Raw genomic sequence first — 15,222 nt, forward strand, 5'->3', positions numbered from 1 at the left:
CGCATTTATCTCAAAAAACAAAAAAGTTAGAATAAAAAACATTAAACCCGAAGTTAGCAACAATGAAGATGGCAATTTAATTTTTAAATATCAATACCAACCTTAATTTTTGATTTTTTTTTATTATATTTTTGTTTTTGTGACTAATATTAAGACATTCTATAAAAATTAAGAATATGTCAAAGTGATATTGACATTTCAAACCGGAAGTTGCTTATATCTCGGAATTAAACGTATCATGTTTGGACTCATTTTAAAGGATTTTTCACGACGATTACAAATATGTCAAAATTGACGTTGACATTCTTAACCGGAAGTTGACCATAATTTCAGTAATATTGAAGATAAATATGTCATGTTTGTACTCATTTTAAAGGATTTTTAATGAAGATTACAAATATGTCAAAAACTTAAAAATTTTTAATTTCAAATTTGTTTTTTGCACACTTAAAAGAGAAGAAAGGATTAAAAGAATTGACTTTGATATGTTTAGAAAGTATTTTAAAGTTATTAGGAAATAAAAAAAGCTTAGTCATAATGGTACAAATACTTTGAAATTAATTATTTGTGTTAAAAAAATTGATAACTTAAGAAGTAATCAAGATTAAGCGATAAAATTAATGTAATTACATAAAACAATGACGATCAACTTTTTGGAAAAACATGTTAATTTATTTTTCACAATTTTAATCGGTTTTAAAGTGGAGGAGTTTCTGGAAAAGATCGAGAAAGGACAAGGCGAGTGCGTTTTTATCCTGTTTTCACCAAGGTCAGGTCGCGGTAAAAGTTGTAAAGGTCACAAAAGTGGATATAGAGGCCTTTAGAATTTTAATTATTAAGGTATTTTAAAAAAAATCGCAGCAAACTTTCCAAAGAGTTAATTATTTTTTTACTTTTAATTGTAATAAAATAAAATAACTTCAAATTTTGACAAAATAATTAATTTTGAAGAATTCCCTAAGAACAGAGAAGGAAATCAACTTTCCCTAAACGAAATTTTTTACCACAAATTAAAGAAAACGTAAAACCACGAAAGTGTGAAATAGAAATTTTGTGGTTTTTGTTATAATTTAAAGAATTTTGTTTTAGAAATTTTGAGCACGTTCTCAAACTTCGACTTCTTCTTTTATGCATTAAATTTGTGAGAATCGATTCAAGAATGCCAACGGGGCGTTCGTACGAAAGAAGAATTTCGTATGGGAAGGAGTTAAAAGCAAACGGCCAAGCTAAATCCGAACCGATTTTACTTTCAAAAGTGACGACAACCAATCATTTGGTTGTTTGTCAAGCAAAAGCTTTTATATATTAGTACCAGAACGCCAACTGTAGTTCTTTTGAAGTGGTGAACCTTTCTACAAGAACAAACCACACACATAAAACTTAATTTTTTTCATAAATTATTTTTTATACTTTTTTTAAAATTAATTTTCAATTTAAAATGAAATCAACGGTGATTTTTGTTGTATTTTGCTTATTATCATCAACATGTAAGTAGTTTTGAATTAATTAATTTTTATTTGGGGGGGAAAAGTTACAAAAATTATTATAAATTAACTATGAAGTGTTAAAAATGTACAATATGGGTGAACTTTGTATTAAATCATTTTAAAGTGAAATTGTCCCAGCAAAAACCGGTTTAAACACCTTTCACTTTAAACAAATCGATCAATTTAAAAGTTTTCTAACAAAATCTTTTACATAACATTTGAATTTCGTTGTTTTACAAGAAAATCTTTTAGTACTTTTCTTCTCAGATGCTTAAATGTCGAGAAAAATACGAAAATGTCGTTGTTTTACAATACTACTTTAAACAAATCGATTCATACAAAAACTTTTACATAACATTTCTTTTTTAACATCATCTCTTTGAATCTCACGATTCTTCATTGACATTTTAAATTTCTTTTAAAAGTTAAAGGTCAACACGCCTATTAACTTGCAAAAGATGTACGTTATGCAATTTCATTTCAAAAGATCATTTCCCATTTAATCATTTACAATTCAATCATTTCGAATTTATTAATTTCTAATTAATTAATTTCCAATTTAATATAGATGCACAAGTATTTAAATGTCCACCAAAAGATGGTCAATACGAAGATCCAGATCAATGCGATAAATTTTATGAATGCCGAGATGGCGAGCCGATCCAAAAACTTTGTCCCGATGGTTTAGTTTTTGACCCAACCATAAGAAAAATTAATAAATGTGATCAACCGTTTAACGTCGATTGTGGAAACAGAGTTAATTTGCGTAATTAATTAATTAATTTCTTCTAAATTTCTTTCTACATAAAATAATTTTCTTTTAGAACCCCCAAAACCGAAAGGAAATTGCCCGAGACGTAACGGTTTCTTCGCCCATCCTGATCCGAGTATTTGCAACATATTTTATAATTGCATTGAGGGCGAATACACCGAAATTAAATGTACAGCTGGTTTGCACTTTGATGAATTTAGTGGAACTTGCGTTTGGCCCGAAGCTGCGCAAAGAGAAGGATGCAAAGCTAAAGAAAGTAAGAAAATTGAATTCAAAATGATTTTGTTTGTATCAAATTTATGTTTAGATAAATTAGATGATGGGTTCGTGTGTCCCCAAGAAAGCCATACGGATCAAAACGGACAAGTTAACATCCACCCCAAATTCCCAAACCCCAACGATTGCCAGAAATTTTATGTCTGCTTAAACGGGGTTGAACCTAGAGATTTAGGTTGCACCGTTGGTGAAGTTTACAACGAAGTTTTACAAAAATGTGACGCCCCAGAAAATGTTCCTGGATGGTAAATTTTCCTTATTATTATTATTATTATAAATTAATTCTTTTATTATCCAGTGAGGATTGGTACAAAGATGAGCCAGCCCCCCAACCAGGAAAGAAAAACTAAAAACTCCTTCATCTTTTCTTAGTTCCCTTTAAATCCTTCTCTTATTACATTTTATCAATAATTTTTATATAAAAAATGTGATGTAATTTCTATAAAAAAGAATAATAATAAAAAAACGACGTGTATATTTATTACTTACACCGTATTGAGCGAAAAATGTCTTTTTAAAAACTATTATAAATAAAGATTTTTTTAAAAAAATTTAATTTTTAATTGACCCCGCTAAATATTTTTATTAAAGTGAAAGTCTCACCTCTTTTATTACTTAACACGTTTTCTGAATACGTAATAAATCGTTATGCGACAAACTTTAAGAAAAAGAGAAAAGAAAGTTATGTAAATTTAGCAATTTTTCTTTTGGGGTTTATGTAAAAGTTTGCTTTAGAATGTTACAAAAACTTCCTCGTAACAAATTAAGTATTAACAAGTAATGATCTTTCAATAAACAAGTACAGGGTGGTTCAAATTCGATGTCCGAATAGGCTATCTCGGAAACTATAAGAGTTAGAAAAAAAATAGTTTACATCTCATGATCTCGTTTTTCGTAAAAATATTCGATTTCGAAATATATATTCGAAATATCGATTTTAGATTTTGAGATATGACAATTTTCGTTTTTTTAAATGGAAACAACCACTGATTGACAGATACCTATTTCTTGTTTCTATTGTGCTTCTATTGCTATTCCTTATTGTTTTAGAATAAAGCTAAAAATAATAGTATATTATTATTAGGGCACGGAACTTTTGTAACAAAATTTCCCCCCTCCACTCGTTCTGATTAAAAGAAGCGCATACTATTCAGAGGGAAATTAAAATTTAAAGTTAGCAAAAAATTTTATTAACAAACACTGTTCCTGAAGTAATTCTAAACAAATTTTGTTAACAACATTTTTTGATTAAATCAACAATAAGGATATAACCTCAAAAATATTAATTTTTGTACCATACTGTTCAGTGGGAAATTAAAATTTCAAGTTAGAAAAAAATTGTTTTAACAAACACTGTTCCTGAAGCAATTCTTAACAAACATTGTTAAAAAAATGTTTTGATTTAATCAATAATTAAGGAGATAACCTCAAAATAATAATTTTTCCGTTTTTATACATAATTACACTTGGATGCTTAATTAATAGAAATGTAAAATTTTTTTATTAAGATAATTGATTCAAAATCGAAATTGAAACAAATTTTATTTAAAACATTTTTTGATAGAAACAATAATTATTGAGATAATTAATTTTGATAACATACTATTCAGAGGGAAATTAAAATTTCAAGTTAGCAAAAAATTTTATTAACAAACACTGTTCCTGAAGTAATTCTAAACAAATTTTGTTAACAACATTTTTTGGTTAAATCAACAATAAGGATATAACCTCAAAAATATTAATTTTTGTACCATACTGTTCAGTGGGAAATTAAAATTTCAAGTTAGAAAAAAATTGTTTTAACAAACATTGTTCCTGAAGCAATTCTTAACAAACATTGTTAACAAAATTTTTTGATTTAATCAATAATTAAGGAGATAACCTCAAAATAATAATTTTTCCGTTTTTATACATAATTACACTTGGATGCTTAATTAATAGAAATGTAAAATTTTTTTATTAAGATAATTGATTCAAAATCGAAATTGAAACAAATTTTATTTAAAACATTTTTTGATAAAAACAATAATTATTGAGATAATTAATTTTGATAGCATACTATTCAGAGGGAAATTAAAATTTCAAGTTAGCAAAAATTTTTATTAACAAACACTGTTCCTGAAGTAATTCTAAACAAATTTTGTTAACAACATTTTTTGATTAAATCAACAATAAGGATATAACCTCAAAAATATTAATTTTTGTACCATACTGTTCAGTGGGAAATTAAAATTTCAAGTTAGAAAAAAATTGTTTTAACAAACACTGTTCCTGAAGCAATTCTTAACAAACATTGTTAAAAAAATGTTTTGATTTAATCAATAATTAAGGAGATAACCTCAAAATAATAATTTTTCCGTTTTTATACATAATTACACTTGGATGCTTAATTAATAGAAATGTAAAATTTTTTTATTAAGATAATTGATTCAAAATCGAAATTGAAACAAATTTTATTTAAAACATTTTTTGATAGAAACAATAATTATTGAGATAATTAATTTTGATAGCATACTATTCAGAGGGAAATTAAAATTTCAAGTTAGCAAAAAATTTTATTAACAAATACTGTTCCTGAAGTAATTCTGAACAAATTTTGTTAACAACATTTTTTGATTAAATCAACAATAAGGATATAACCTCAAAAATATTAATTTTTGTACCATACTGTTCAGTGGGAAATTAAAATTTCAAGTTAGAAAAAAATTGTTTTAACAAACACTGTTCCTGAAGCAATTCTTAACAAACATTGTTAAAAAAATGTTTTGATTTAATCAATAATTAAGGAGATAACCTCAAAATAATAATTTTTCCGTTTTTATACATAATTACACTTGGATGCTTAATTAATAGAAATGTAAAATTTTTTTATTAAGATAATTGATTCAAAATCGAAATTGAAACAAATTTTATTTAAAACATTTTTTGATAAAAACAATAATTATTGAGATAATTAATTTTGATAACATACTATTCAGAGGGAAATTAAAATTTCAAGTTAGCAAAAAATTTTATTAACAAACACTGTTCCTGAAGTAATTCTAAACAAATTTTGTTAACAACATTTTTTGATTAAATCAACAATAAGGATATAACCTCAAATATATTAATTTTTGTAGTATACTGTTCAGTGGGAAATTAAAATTTCAAGTTAGAAAAAAATTGTTTTAACAAACATTGTTCCTGAAGCAATTCTTAACAAACATTGTTAACAAAATTTTTTGATTTAATCAATAATTAAGGAGATAACCTCAAAATAATAATTTTTCCGTTTTTATACATAATTACACTTGGATGCTTAATTAATAGAAATGTAAAATTTTTTTATTAAGATAATTGATTCAAAATCGAAATTGAAACAAATTTTATTTAAAACATTTTTTGATAAAAACAATAATTATTGAGATAATTAATTTTGATAACATACTATTCAGAGGGAAATTAAAATTTCAAGTTAGCAAAAAATTTTATTAACAAACACTGTTCCTGAAGTAATTCTAAACAAATTTTGTTAACAACATTTTTTGATTAAATCAACAATAAGGATATAACCTCAAAAATATTAATTTTTGTACCATACTGTTCAGTGGGAAATTAAAATTTCAAGTTAGAAAAAAATTGTTTTAACAAACATTGTTCCTGAAGCAATTCTTAACAAACGTTGTTAACAAAATTTTTTGATTTAATCAATAATTAAGGAGATAACCTCAAAATAATAATTTTTCCGTTTTTATACATAATTACACTTGGATGCTTAATTAATAGAAATGTAAAATTTTTTTATTAAGATAATTGATTCAAAATCGAAATTGAAACAAATTTTATTTAAAACATTTTTTGATAGAAACAATAGTTATTGAGATAATTAATTTTGATAGCATACTATTCAGAGGGAAATTAAAATTTCAAGTTAGCAAAAAATTTTATTAACAAACATTGTTTCTGAAGTAATTCTAAACAAACATTGTTAATAAAATTTTTTGATTTGATCAATAATTAAGAACATAACCTCAAAAAAATTTCTATATATATATTTTTATTGAAAAAATCGTTTTGTTACAAAAGTTCCGTGCCCTAATTATTACATGAGCATATAATGAGGATTATTATTCATGAAGGTTAAGTTAATTAATCAGGCATAATTAACCTGAGTTTCATTTTTTATCTCAGATTTTGAGATATTATGACTTTTTTTCTAACTCTTATAGTTTCCGAGTTAGCCTATTCGGACATCGAATTTGAACCACCCTGTACAATTTATTGCAATCAAACTAAACAATTCCATTAATTGCATTCTTTTAAAGCTAAATGTCCTAAATCCAACATTTTACGCTTTTTCAGAAACGAAACTCGTCTTGAGAACTATTTATTATTAAATAAATGTAAATTATTAACTTAACCTAAAATTCGGATATGAACGAAATTATTGAAATTATGCGATTTATTTATTCTAATTAGTGATATAGGATAATGTATTATTGACTCACCTTGTTGTGTATGTAAAAACTATTAAAATATCCACAAATTCACCACTTTTTCATTATAAAACTAACTAAAACAAGACAAACCGAAAACGTTTACAAAACGAAATTTTTCGTTAAAACAATTGAATAACAATGATACGTTAGGATTTAAATTTAAATTTTTAAAATTGTGTAATCAATTTTAGAAACAACGAATAACCGTATAAATACTTATAATACAGTATAAATAAATACTACAACAAATTATTTAATAAATAATTCAAAAAAATTTGTTTATATGTGTTAAATACTTAACACAACCGTTAGATGGCACCTCTGATTTTTTTTCTTATCTTTAACTCAATAAAATAATAAAATAAATTAATACACGTATGAATATTAATTTGTTTAAAACCAATTTAAATATACTAAATTGTATTATATTTTTAAATAAATCTAATATTTATAAGTTAAAATTAAAATGTATGATATGTATTTTTGGTTGCCTACGTCGAAGGTTTTAAGTCACTTATTATTCAAAACACCACACATTAATGATTAAAGAAACGAAACACTTGTCCGTTTTTTCTTTACTTTGAAAAGGTTAAACCATGTCAAAAATAATTTGATTTATAATTTATAATATATTTAAATTTTTACTATTGATTCTATCGACCGGTTTGATAGGTTGGCAACGCTGCCTCCGCTTTCTCTTAGCACCTGCTTCCAGTCCATCACCTCTTGCCGCAAAGTGTCTCACTTAATCTTAAATAATAACATAGCTATTATTATATTTTATTAAATATTTAATTTTTAAATTTTCTACCGCCATCTACAAATGGTTAGCCCAACTGATTATTGATTGTCTCCCTGGCGGTGTAAATCGTAAGTTTTGAATTGCCAAAGCGAAACCGGCGACCATTTTAGCGTCATTGTAGAGAGTTTCTTCGTTGCTGTTATCCTTTTCGAAAGCAGTTTTAAAAGGAAATCGCAAACTATGGCTTCGGAAGATCGGGCCGGGAACCTACGTTCGATGGCGATCTGCAGATTCTGTTTAGACGACAAAGCCCCTCTCGTCAACATCTACGAACACGACGGAAAATCCGTTCCATTACCGCTTCAAATAATGGCTTGTGTAGCCCTAGAGGTAAACAATCTTGTTATATTAGATAAAAACCATCAAATCAAAACAAACTTTGTATTTTAGAACTCTGTAATTTTGTTGTTTTAGTATTAGAAGGTTGTTTGAAGTAGATGTCTATTTTTTTTTTGTAATTTCTGTTATATAGGTGTTTAAAAACGATGGAATGCCTCAACTTATTTGCGATAAGTGCAAAACTCACACTCAACAAGCGTATAATTTCAAAGCAACCTGTAAAAAATCAGATGACGCGCTTAAATCGTATTTGGCTACAGGTGATTTGAGGAATTTGCAGAAAATTTCATTGAAGGATCTTAAATTACAGGTAAAATTTAATTAAAAAATTAATTTAACCTCAAAATTTTTTTTTTGACATTGACGTTTTGAATTTTTCTGTCAAAAACGACATTTATTGATTAATTTAAATTATTTTTTGTAATTCGCGACGGTAATGAATGCTATTACAGTACTCAAAGGGGTGCTGTAATGAGACTCCTTGCAGCATCCGATGCTGTAATCAGATTTTAGTAACATTTAATGGAACCAGTTTAAGTTGGTGCCATTTTTCTAGTTGTTAATGTGACAATTTTTGTCTATGGATGTTTAAACTCGTTCTTAGCATCGAATACACAATGATGAGCAATTTTTCTTTACTTTCTTAAACTTTTTTTTCAGGTGAATACATTTTGTGTTTTGATTGTCAATCAAATTTCTATTTTAAAGTGTTACATTGTTACCAACTGCTACATACCTATTTTCCTATATTGTCAAAATTTATTTTATTTTTGTTAAAAAAAGGGATAAAAACGCGAATTACAAAAAATAGCATAAAAAACACGTTTCATAAGACTTAAAGATGATTAAAATGATTCAACTTGAATTCGTGTCTTACGAAACTAGTTTTTTAATATACTAATTGTATTATTTAAAGGTTGTTGCTAAAAAGCGGCAAATTTCCCAAGAACCATCAACATCTTCCGAATCAACTTTTTTGGCGCAAAAGCGACCAAAACCGGAAATAGTATCTCCCATAAAACCTAATAATCAAAGCCAAATCGAAGAAGAAACTTCGCAATCACCACCCATCGAATTTGAAGTTACTTCGTTATGTTGCGATGGAAGTCCCCGTTCCGATACCAACCTTCAACAAGAAGATGAAGATGATGAAGGCGAAGAAGAAGGTGACGACGAAGACAACATTAACCCGATTTTAAAAGTAACTCAAGTTAAAACCGACGTTTTTCCTTGCGATCAATGTGAACGATCGTTTCCATTAAAACAACTTTTAGAGTTACATATGAGAAATCACGAACGCGAACGAGGTTATAAATGCTCAATATGTAACCGAAAGTTTTTCACGAAAAATGATTTAGGCAAACATATCCAAACACATTCGAATAATAAGCCATTTGAGTGTGTTGTTTGTAATAAGTCGTTTTCTCGAGAAGCATTGTTACAAAGACATGAAAGAACTCACGTCGACGTTCCTAAATATTTATGTACAACTTGCGATCGAACGTTTTTGACACGCGATGATTTAGACTGTCATGTTGTGAAACACAATAAAAAGAGGCCGTACACTTGTGGTATTTGCAATAAAAGTTTCGTTTTTAAGCAAGGTTTAGAGCGCCATGAAGTAACTCACGCGGAAGAAAAACCACATAAATGTAATTATTGCGAGGCGAGTTTTACATCCCCCATTAAATTAATGAGGCACATTACAACGCACGCGGGATTAAGACCATACCCCTGCAAAGTTTGTGGGAGAACGTTTTTGTTGTCGCATCACCTTACGAGACATATGAGGAGTCATTACTCATCGCGAAATGACAATCAACCCGTGGGACAACATAAATGCGATTTGTGCTCAATGTCGTTTAAGCGAAAAGATTCTTTGATTAATCACAGCACGATACACTCAATGGTTAATTTAAAATGCGTTATTTGTAACACCAGCTTTGAAAACGCCAAACAAGTTATGAACCATATCACCACACACCTCTCAGGGTTACCATATCATTGCGATAAATGCGATTACTCATTCGAAACGCAAGATCAACTCGAAGAGCACGAAATAAAACACGCAGAAATGGAGTACGAAGAACAAATCGAGCAAGAAGTGTCTCAAGAAGAAGCTAATAAAATCGCCAGGGGGGACGATGAAGACGAAGAAGAAGACGACGACGTCGTTGAGTTCACAATAACAAACACGGAGGACGCCGAGATTGTGCGAAGACCTCAACGAACGAATAAAATAAAAAATTACGCCCAATTCCTAAAAGACGAATTAGGTTCTGATGTTGAAGATGAAATAATTAAGGAAGGGAACGATGAGGAAGACGATGAGGAGGAAATCGGGGAGGAAATGGAGGAAGAAAATTTAGACGAAAAAACTCAAAAGATGAATCAAAAGAATCAAAAACACGATATAAAACCGATCGTAAGAAGCGAAGGGACGAAAGTGTATACGAGAAAATCTTCCACGTTAATTGAAAAACCAAAAAATACCCAAGAAGATTCATCTCAAAACTCCGAAAATTCTCAAAATTCCCAAAAAAATTCGTCTCAAGAATCAACAGAATCGAATCAAATGACGATTGAAAATCTTGGATTAACCGTGCAAGATTTGCAATCACTCCCGAATAAGCAATACGTCGATATGAAAATAGGCGATAAAACGTTGAGGGTGCAAAAATTGATGATGACCAAAGCTGAAATTGAGGCGATGGCGAAACAGGGAAAAATTGAGATGAAAGGGGATACGATTTTGTTGAGGAAAACCGTTCAAAAACCGATGCCGTTGAGACACACGATGGAAACGATTATCGATCAAAATCCTAAACCGACGGTTCATAAACCGGTTGTGAAGAAAACGTATGTTAAAAAAGTTCATAGTGTCCCAAAAATTGTTAAAGATGAAAGTGTGGGTGGGAATGAGGGGGATAATGGTAGTCAAGGGGGGGAAGAGGTTATTGGTGATTAAATTACATATTGTTAAGTTAAGAAAGAGAAATAAGTTAAGTATTTGAATTAAGATTTATTATTTTTTTGAAACAGATTTTTTGATTTATTTAGATTTATGTTTTATTGATGTAAAATTTTTGCGTTAGAATAAATGTATACTTTCTTTTTTTGTATACTCTTTTAAAATACATACCGAGTTCCAGTTCCAGCTAAAAATTTTACAGCTAAAAACAAACAATCAATAACGGCAACAATAACACCACAAGAAAAAAATAATTTAACAATTATTAACGAGAAAGATACAGAAGATACAGAATAACGACGATATTCATAATATAAGTGGTGAAATGCAAAGGAATTGCAGAGCTTTGAAGGTCATATACCTCAATAGCAATGATAGACGTATTAGAACTAAAATCTATCAAAGCTGTTTCAGAGAAGCAGTTAACCTACAAATTTGCTGTGAGCGGTATCAGGGTTGGATTAATCCACCCAGACTATCGCGCCCAGCAGTTCCATGTAGAACAGGTGGGGTTGCTACGGAGGGAGGCTTTTAGTCACCTGCGCGGACGCCTGCTCGAAGGACTGGCTTGTGAATACAGCCAACATCATCAGCCTTCATCCATGGGAGGATGCCCAGATTAAGGCGGTCGAGGGGAAAAATATTCCCAGACCGCACGTCTGTGTAGCATATATCCCAGACGATGAAGCTAGTGTTCCTCTCGCCAAAAAGACGGTGTTAACCCGACTGGAGGTGATGAACAACTCACTCCACACATCCGAATGGACAGTTCTGAATACCACCAGATCCGGACTTGGACAGACGTGGACCTTCGCGGTTGACGAAGTGTCTTGCAAAGCCTTGGAAGAACTGTGCTGGCGGCCGTACTTCGGATATGGAAGAATTCCATATCCGAATTACCCAAAGAAATTGTATGCATACATTACATTACATAGAATACATATCGGGTAGGCGGACCAACCAACCTTGCACCGCGACCCTAAGGATCTATTGTACCCCGATAGATATCGTTATCAAATTTCACCGTGCAGTCCAATGCTCTTACCGAACATTAATACCTTGCTCGGCGAAAGGTCATTCAGATCTTTTGAGGAGATAAACTGCGACCCAAAAATCGAGAATCTGATACGGTTAACGGCAGGGCAGTGGCATAAAACATGCTCAACCGTCTCTGCTTCCTCCGCACATAGTCGGCATTCAACATCGTCGGCTAAACCCAACAAGTTGAGGTGTGCTTTTAATCGGCAGTGCCCAGTAAAAACACCCATTAGAACTTTTATGCTACTACGGGCAAGTCCTAAAATATTCCCGGGTCTCATTCCAGGAGAACTGGTCCACAGTAGGCGAAGTCTCTCTTCAGCCCACAGTCTAATCCTATATTTGGCCATCGCAAATGATACACCAACTGCTGGATCCGGTCCCACAAACGCTTCAGCGCTGCCATCTCGTGCTAGCTTATCTGCCGCTTCATTGCCAGCAACCCCAGAGTGACCCGGGACCCAGATCAGAGAGACTCTGTTATCACAATTCAGTGTGTTTAATGTTCTCTTACAATCATTAACCAGAGCCGACACCGTTTTCACGGCTTGCAGCGCCTGGAGAGCGGCTTGACTGTCTGAGAAAATTCGTACTGTCATGTTCTTCACCCCTCTTTCAAGAAGGATTTTAGCACCCATGTCAATAGCAAATACTTCCGCCTGGAATACAGTACAGTACGTACCCAGGCTGTAGGCTTGCTTAATTCGAGGTGTCTGGCAGTATACACCTGCTCCTACCCCTTCAGGCGTTTTTGATCCATCTGTGTACAAGCAAATGTCTGCCCGAACCAGAGAATTTTCATTTTCGATCCAGGACTGCCGCTCAGGCAGTACAATCTGGTATCGAGCATTAATCACTGATAGTGATACCGCCAAATCTGACGGCATTGATAGCACAGTATCAGTGCTTATAATGTCTTCCGCAGCCCATTGGTAGGACATGTCGGAACAGTTTTGAGCATATTGCTTAAATCTGTAAATGGTTGTTCTGGCCACTTTCTCTATATGCAAATGTAGAGGAGATAGGCCAAGCAGAACCTCCATTGCTAGAGTTGGCGTTGTGCCTATCGCACCAGAGATTGCCAATCCAGCTATTCGTTGAATTCGTGAAAGTTTACTGATAACTGAAGTCTGTCGGACTTTCCTATACCAGGCTGCTGCTCCGTATGTGATCATAGGTCTAACCACAGTCACATAGAGCCAATAGAGCCAACTCATCCAGAACCTGGATGAGTTGGCGAATTGATATTGCCCTCATCCAGGAACCATGGCTCCCCAATACCGGGCGCATCAGCAGACTCGGTAATTTATCCGGTAAGTTATTTTGCTCAGGGGATAGACCCAGAGCCTGCTTACTTATCAGGAACAACATCAATGCTTTTTAATCTCAGAGCATAGCGACCGCGATTGTGTGGCTGCGGTTCTGAGAATCCAAGGTGAGAAGGGCTGGACAGAAATTGTCATCTGCTCGGCATACTTCCCCGGAACGGATAGTGATCTTCCCCCGGCCGAGGTGCGATTTCCGCTGTCCAGTAGGGGGCGTCGTGTAGGTGCTCGTTCAGCAACACGGGAGAATATAGGAAGAGGAAAGTCCTCGACTCCTGCCCGAAGCTCGAGAGGGGCCGGTGGGCCGGCTACTCCATCCCAAGCGAAAAGTAAGTAGGGGAAACTACTCAGCATAGTGGATAAATCTATTAACTGTTTCCAGGTAAACCTGCAGCACGCTAGGGCTGCTACGGCTATCCTTAGCAGAACCTGGATGAGTGAGCGAATTGATATTGCCCTCATCTAGGAACCATGGCTAACCAATACCGGGCGCATCAGTGGACTCGGTAAGTTACTCTGCTCAGGGAATAGACCCAGAGCCTGTTTACTTATCAGAAACAACATCAATGCTTTTTAATCTCAGAGCATAGCGACCGCGATTGTGTGGCTGCGGTTCTGAGAATCCAAGGTGAGAAGGGCTGGACAGAAATTGTCATCTGCTCAGCATACTTCCCCGGAACGGATAGTGACCTTCCCCGGCCGCTGTGCGAGACATAATTGCCTACAGCCGGAGGAATAACCTACAAGTTGTTGGATGTGACGCCAATGCCAACCACACAATTTGGGCAAGCACCAACACACATGAAAGAGGTGAGTTGCTTTTTGACTACCTACTACGGGAGGCTTACGTTAGTAATGTAGGCGCCAAACCAATCTTTGTTACCAGAAATAGAGCAGAGGTACTTGCCATTACGTTCAGCTCAATTATATTAAGCTCTAAGATAACCTCATGGAGGGAATCGTCGTGTTCAGATCATAGACATATTCAATTTAAAATTGACCTAGGGATGAAATCGGACTATACGTCCCCGTGGCACTAATTGGGATCTGTTTAAGAGTTGCCTTGCAGATAACCTAACTAGTGTCATCGCAACCGTTAGGAACTGTGATCAGGTTGAAATAGCAACTCCGGTTCAGTCCTGAAAGAGTTAGTATATACTAATTCAAGAATACTATTAATTACCTAAACTACAGAACTTTTTGGCTGAAAGTGAAGCATGGCAATCTCTCTTCAGGTTGGATACTTTCGTATAACCTAAGAGTGTCAAAAAAGATGCTAATTTAAAAATTCCTGGAAGCCGTATTTATTGAAATTAAGAAATAAAACTTGTTTTAAATTAAAGCTCAAAGCTTTTTCTTTAAAATGATGTATAATAATTGTTGGGTTGCATTGGAAAAATATTGAGAAAAAAAATGTTGAAATAAAACTTACATTTTCGAATAACCTATAAGTGTCAAAAAAGATGCAAATTTAAAAATTCCTGGAAGCCGTATTTATTGAAATTAACGAATAAAACTTATTTTAAAATCAAGCTTAAAGCTTTCTCTTTAAAATGATGTATAATAATTGTTAGGTTGGATTGGAAAAATATAGAGAAAAAAAATGTTGAAACAAAACTTACATTTTCGAATAACCTAAAAGTGTCAAAAAAGATGCTAATTTAAAAATTCCTGAAAGCCGTATTTATTGAAAACAAGGAATAAAACTTATTTTAAATTAAAGCTCAGAGCTTT

At 32.2% G+C, this 15,222-nt stretch overlaps 3 protein-coding genes across 3 annotated transcripts in view; all 3 read left to right on the plus strand.

Moving 5' to 3' along the window:
- The first annotated feature begins 1,250 nt into the window (after positions 1–1,250).
- LOC111421913 (obstructor-A) lies at positions 1,251–3,071 on the plus strand. Its single transcript, XM_023055111.2, has 5 exons — positions 1,251–1,487; positions 2,056–2,253; positions 2,312–2,515; positions 2,567–2,780; positions 2,834–3,071. The coding sequence occupies exons 1-5, from the start codon at positions 1,439–1,441 to the stop codon at positions 2,883–2,885; spliced, it is 717 nt and encodes a 238-aa protein (XP_022910879.1). The 5' UTR covers positions 1,251–1,438; the 3' UTR covers positions 2,886–3,071.
- Positions 3,072–7,900: 4,829 nt separating this feature from the next.
- On the plus strand, positions 7,901–11,269 carry LOC111421909 (zinc finger protein pita-like). Its single transcript, XM_023055106.2, has 3 exons — positions 7,901–8,145; positions 8,288–8,464; positions 9,071–11,269. The coding sequence occupies exons 1-3, from the start codon at positions 7,996–7,998 to the stop codon at positions 11,120–11,122; spliced, it is 2,379 nt and encodes a 792-aa protein (XP_022910874.2). The 5' UTR covers positions 7,901–7,995; the 3' UTR covers positions 11,123–11,269.
- A 2,848-nt stretch (positions 11,270–14,117) lies between these two features.
- Positions 14,118–15,222, plus strand: part of LOC111419837 (aquaporin homolog protein drip) — a 100,275-nt gene continuing 99,170 nt past the window's right edge. The window contains exon 1 of the mRNA XM_071199449.1: positions 14,118–14,298. The gene's annotated coding sequence lies outside the window, so the exon portion shown is untranslated. The remainder of the gene's footprint in view (positions 14,299–15,222) is intronic.

This window comes from Onthophagus taurus, chromosome 10 (assembly GCF_036711975.1).
Source record: "Onthophagus taurus isolate NC chromosome 10, IU_Otau_3.0, whole genome shotgun sequence".
NCBI lineage: Eukaryota > Metazoa > Arthropoda > Insecta > Coleoptera > Scarabaeidae > Onthophagus > Onthophagus taurus.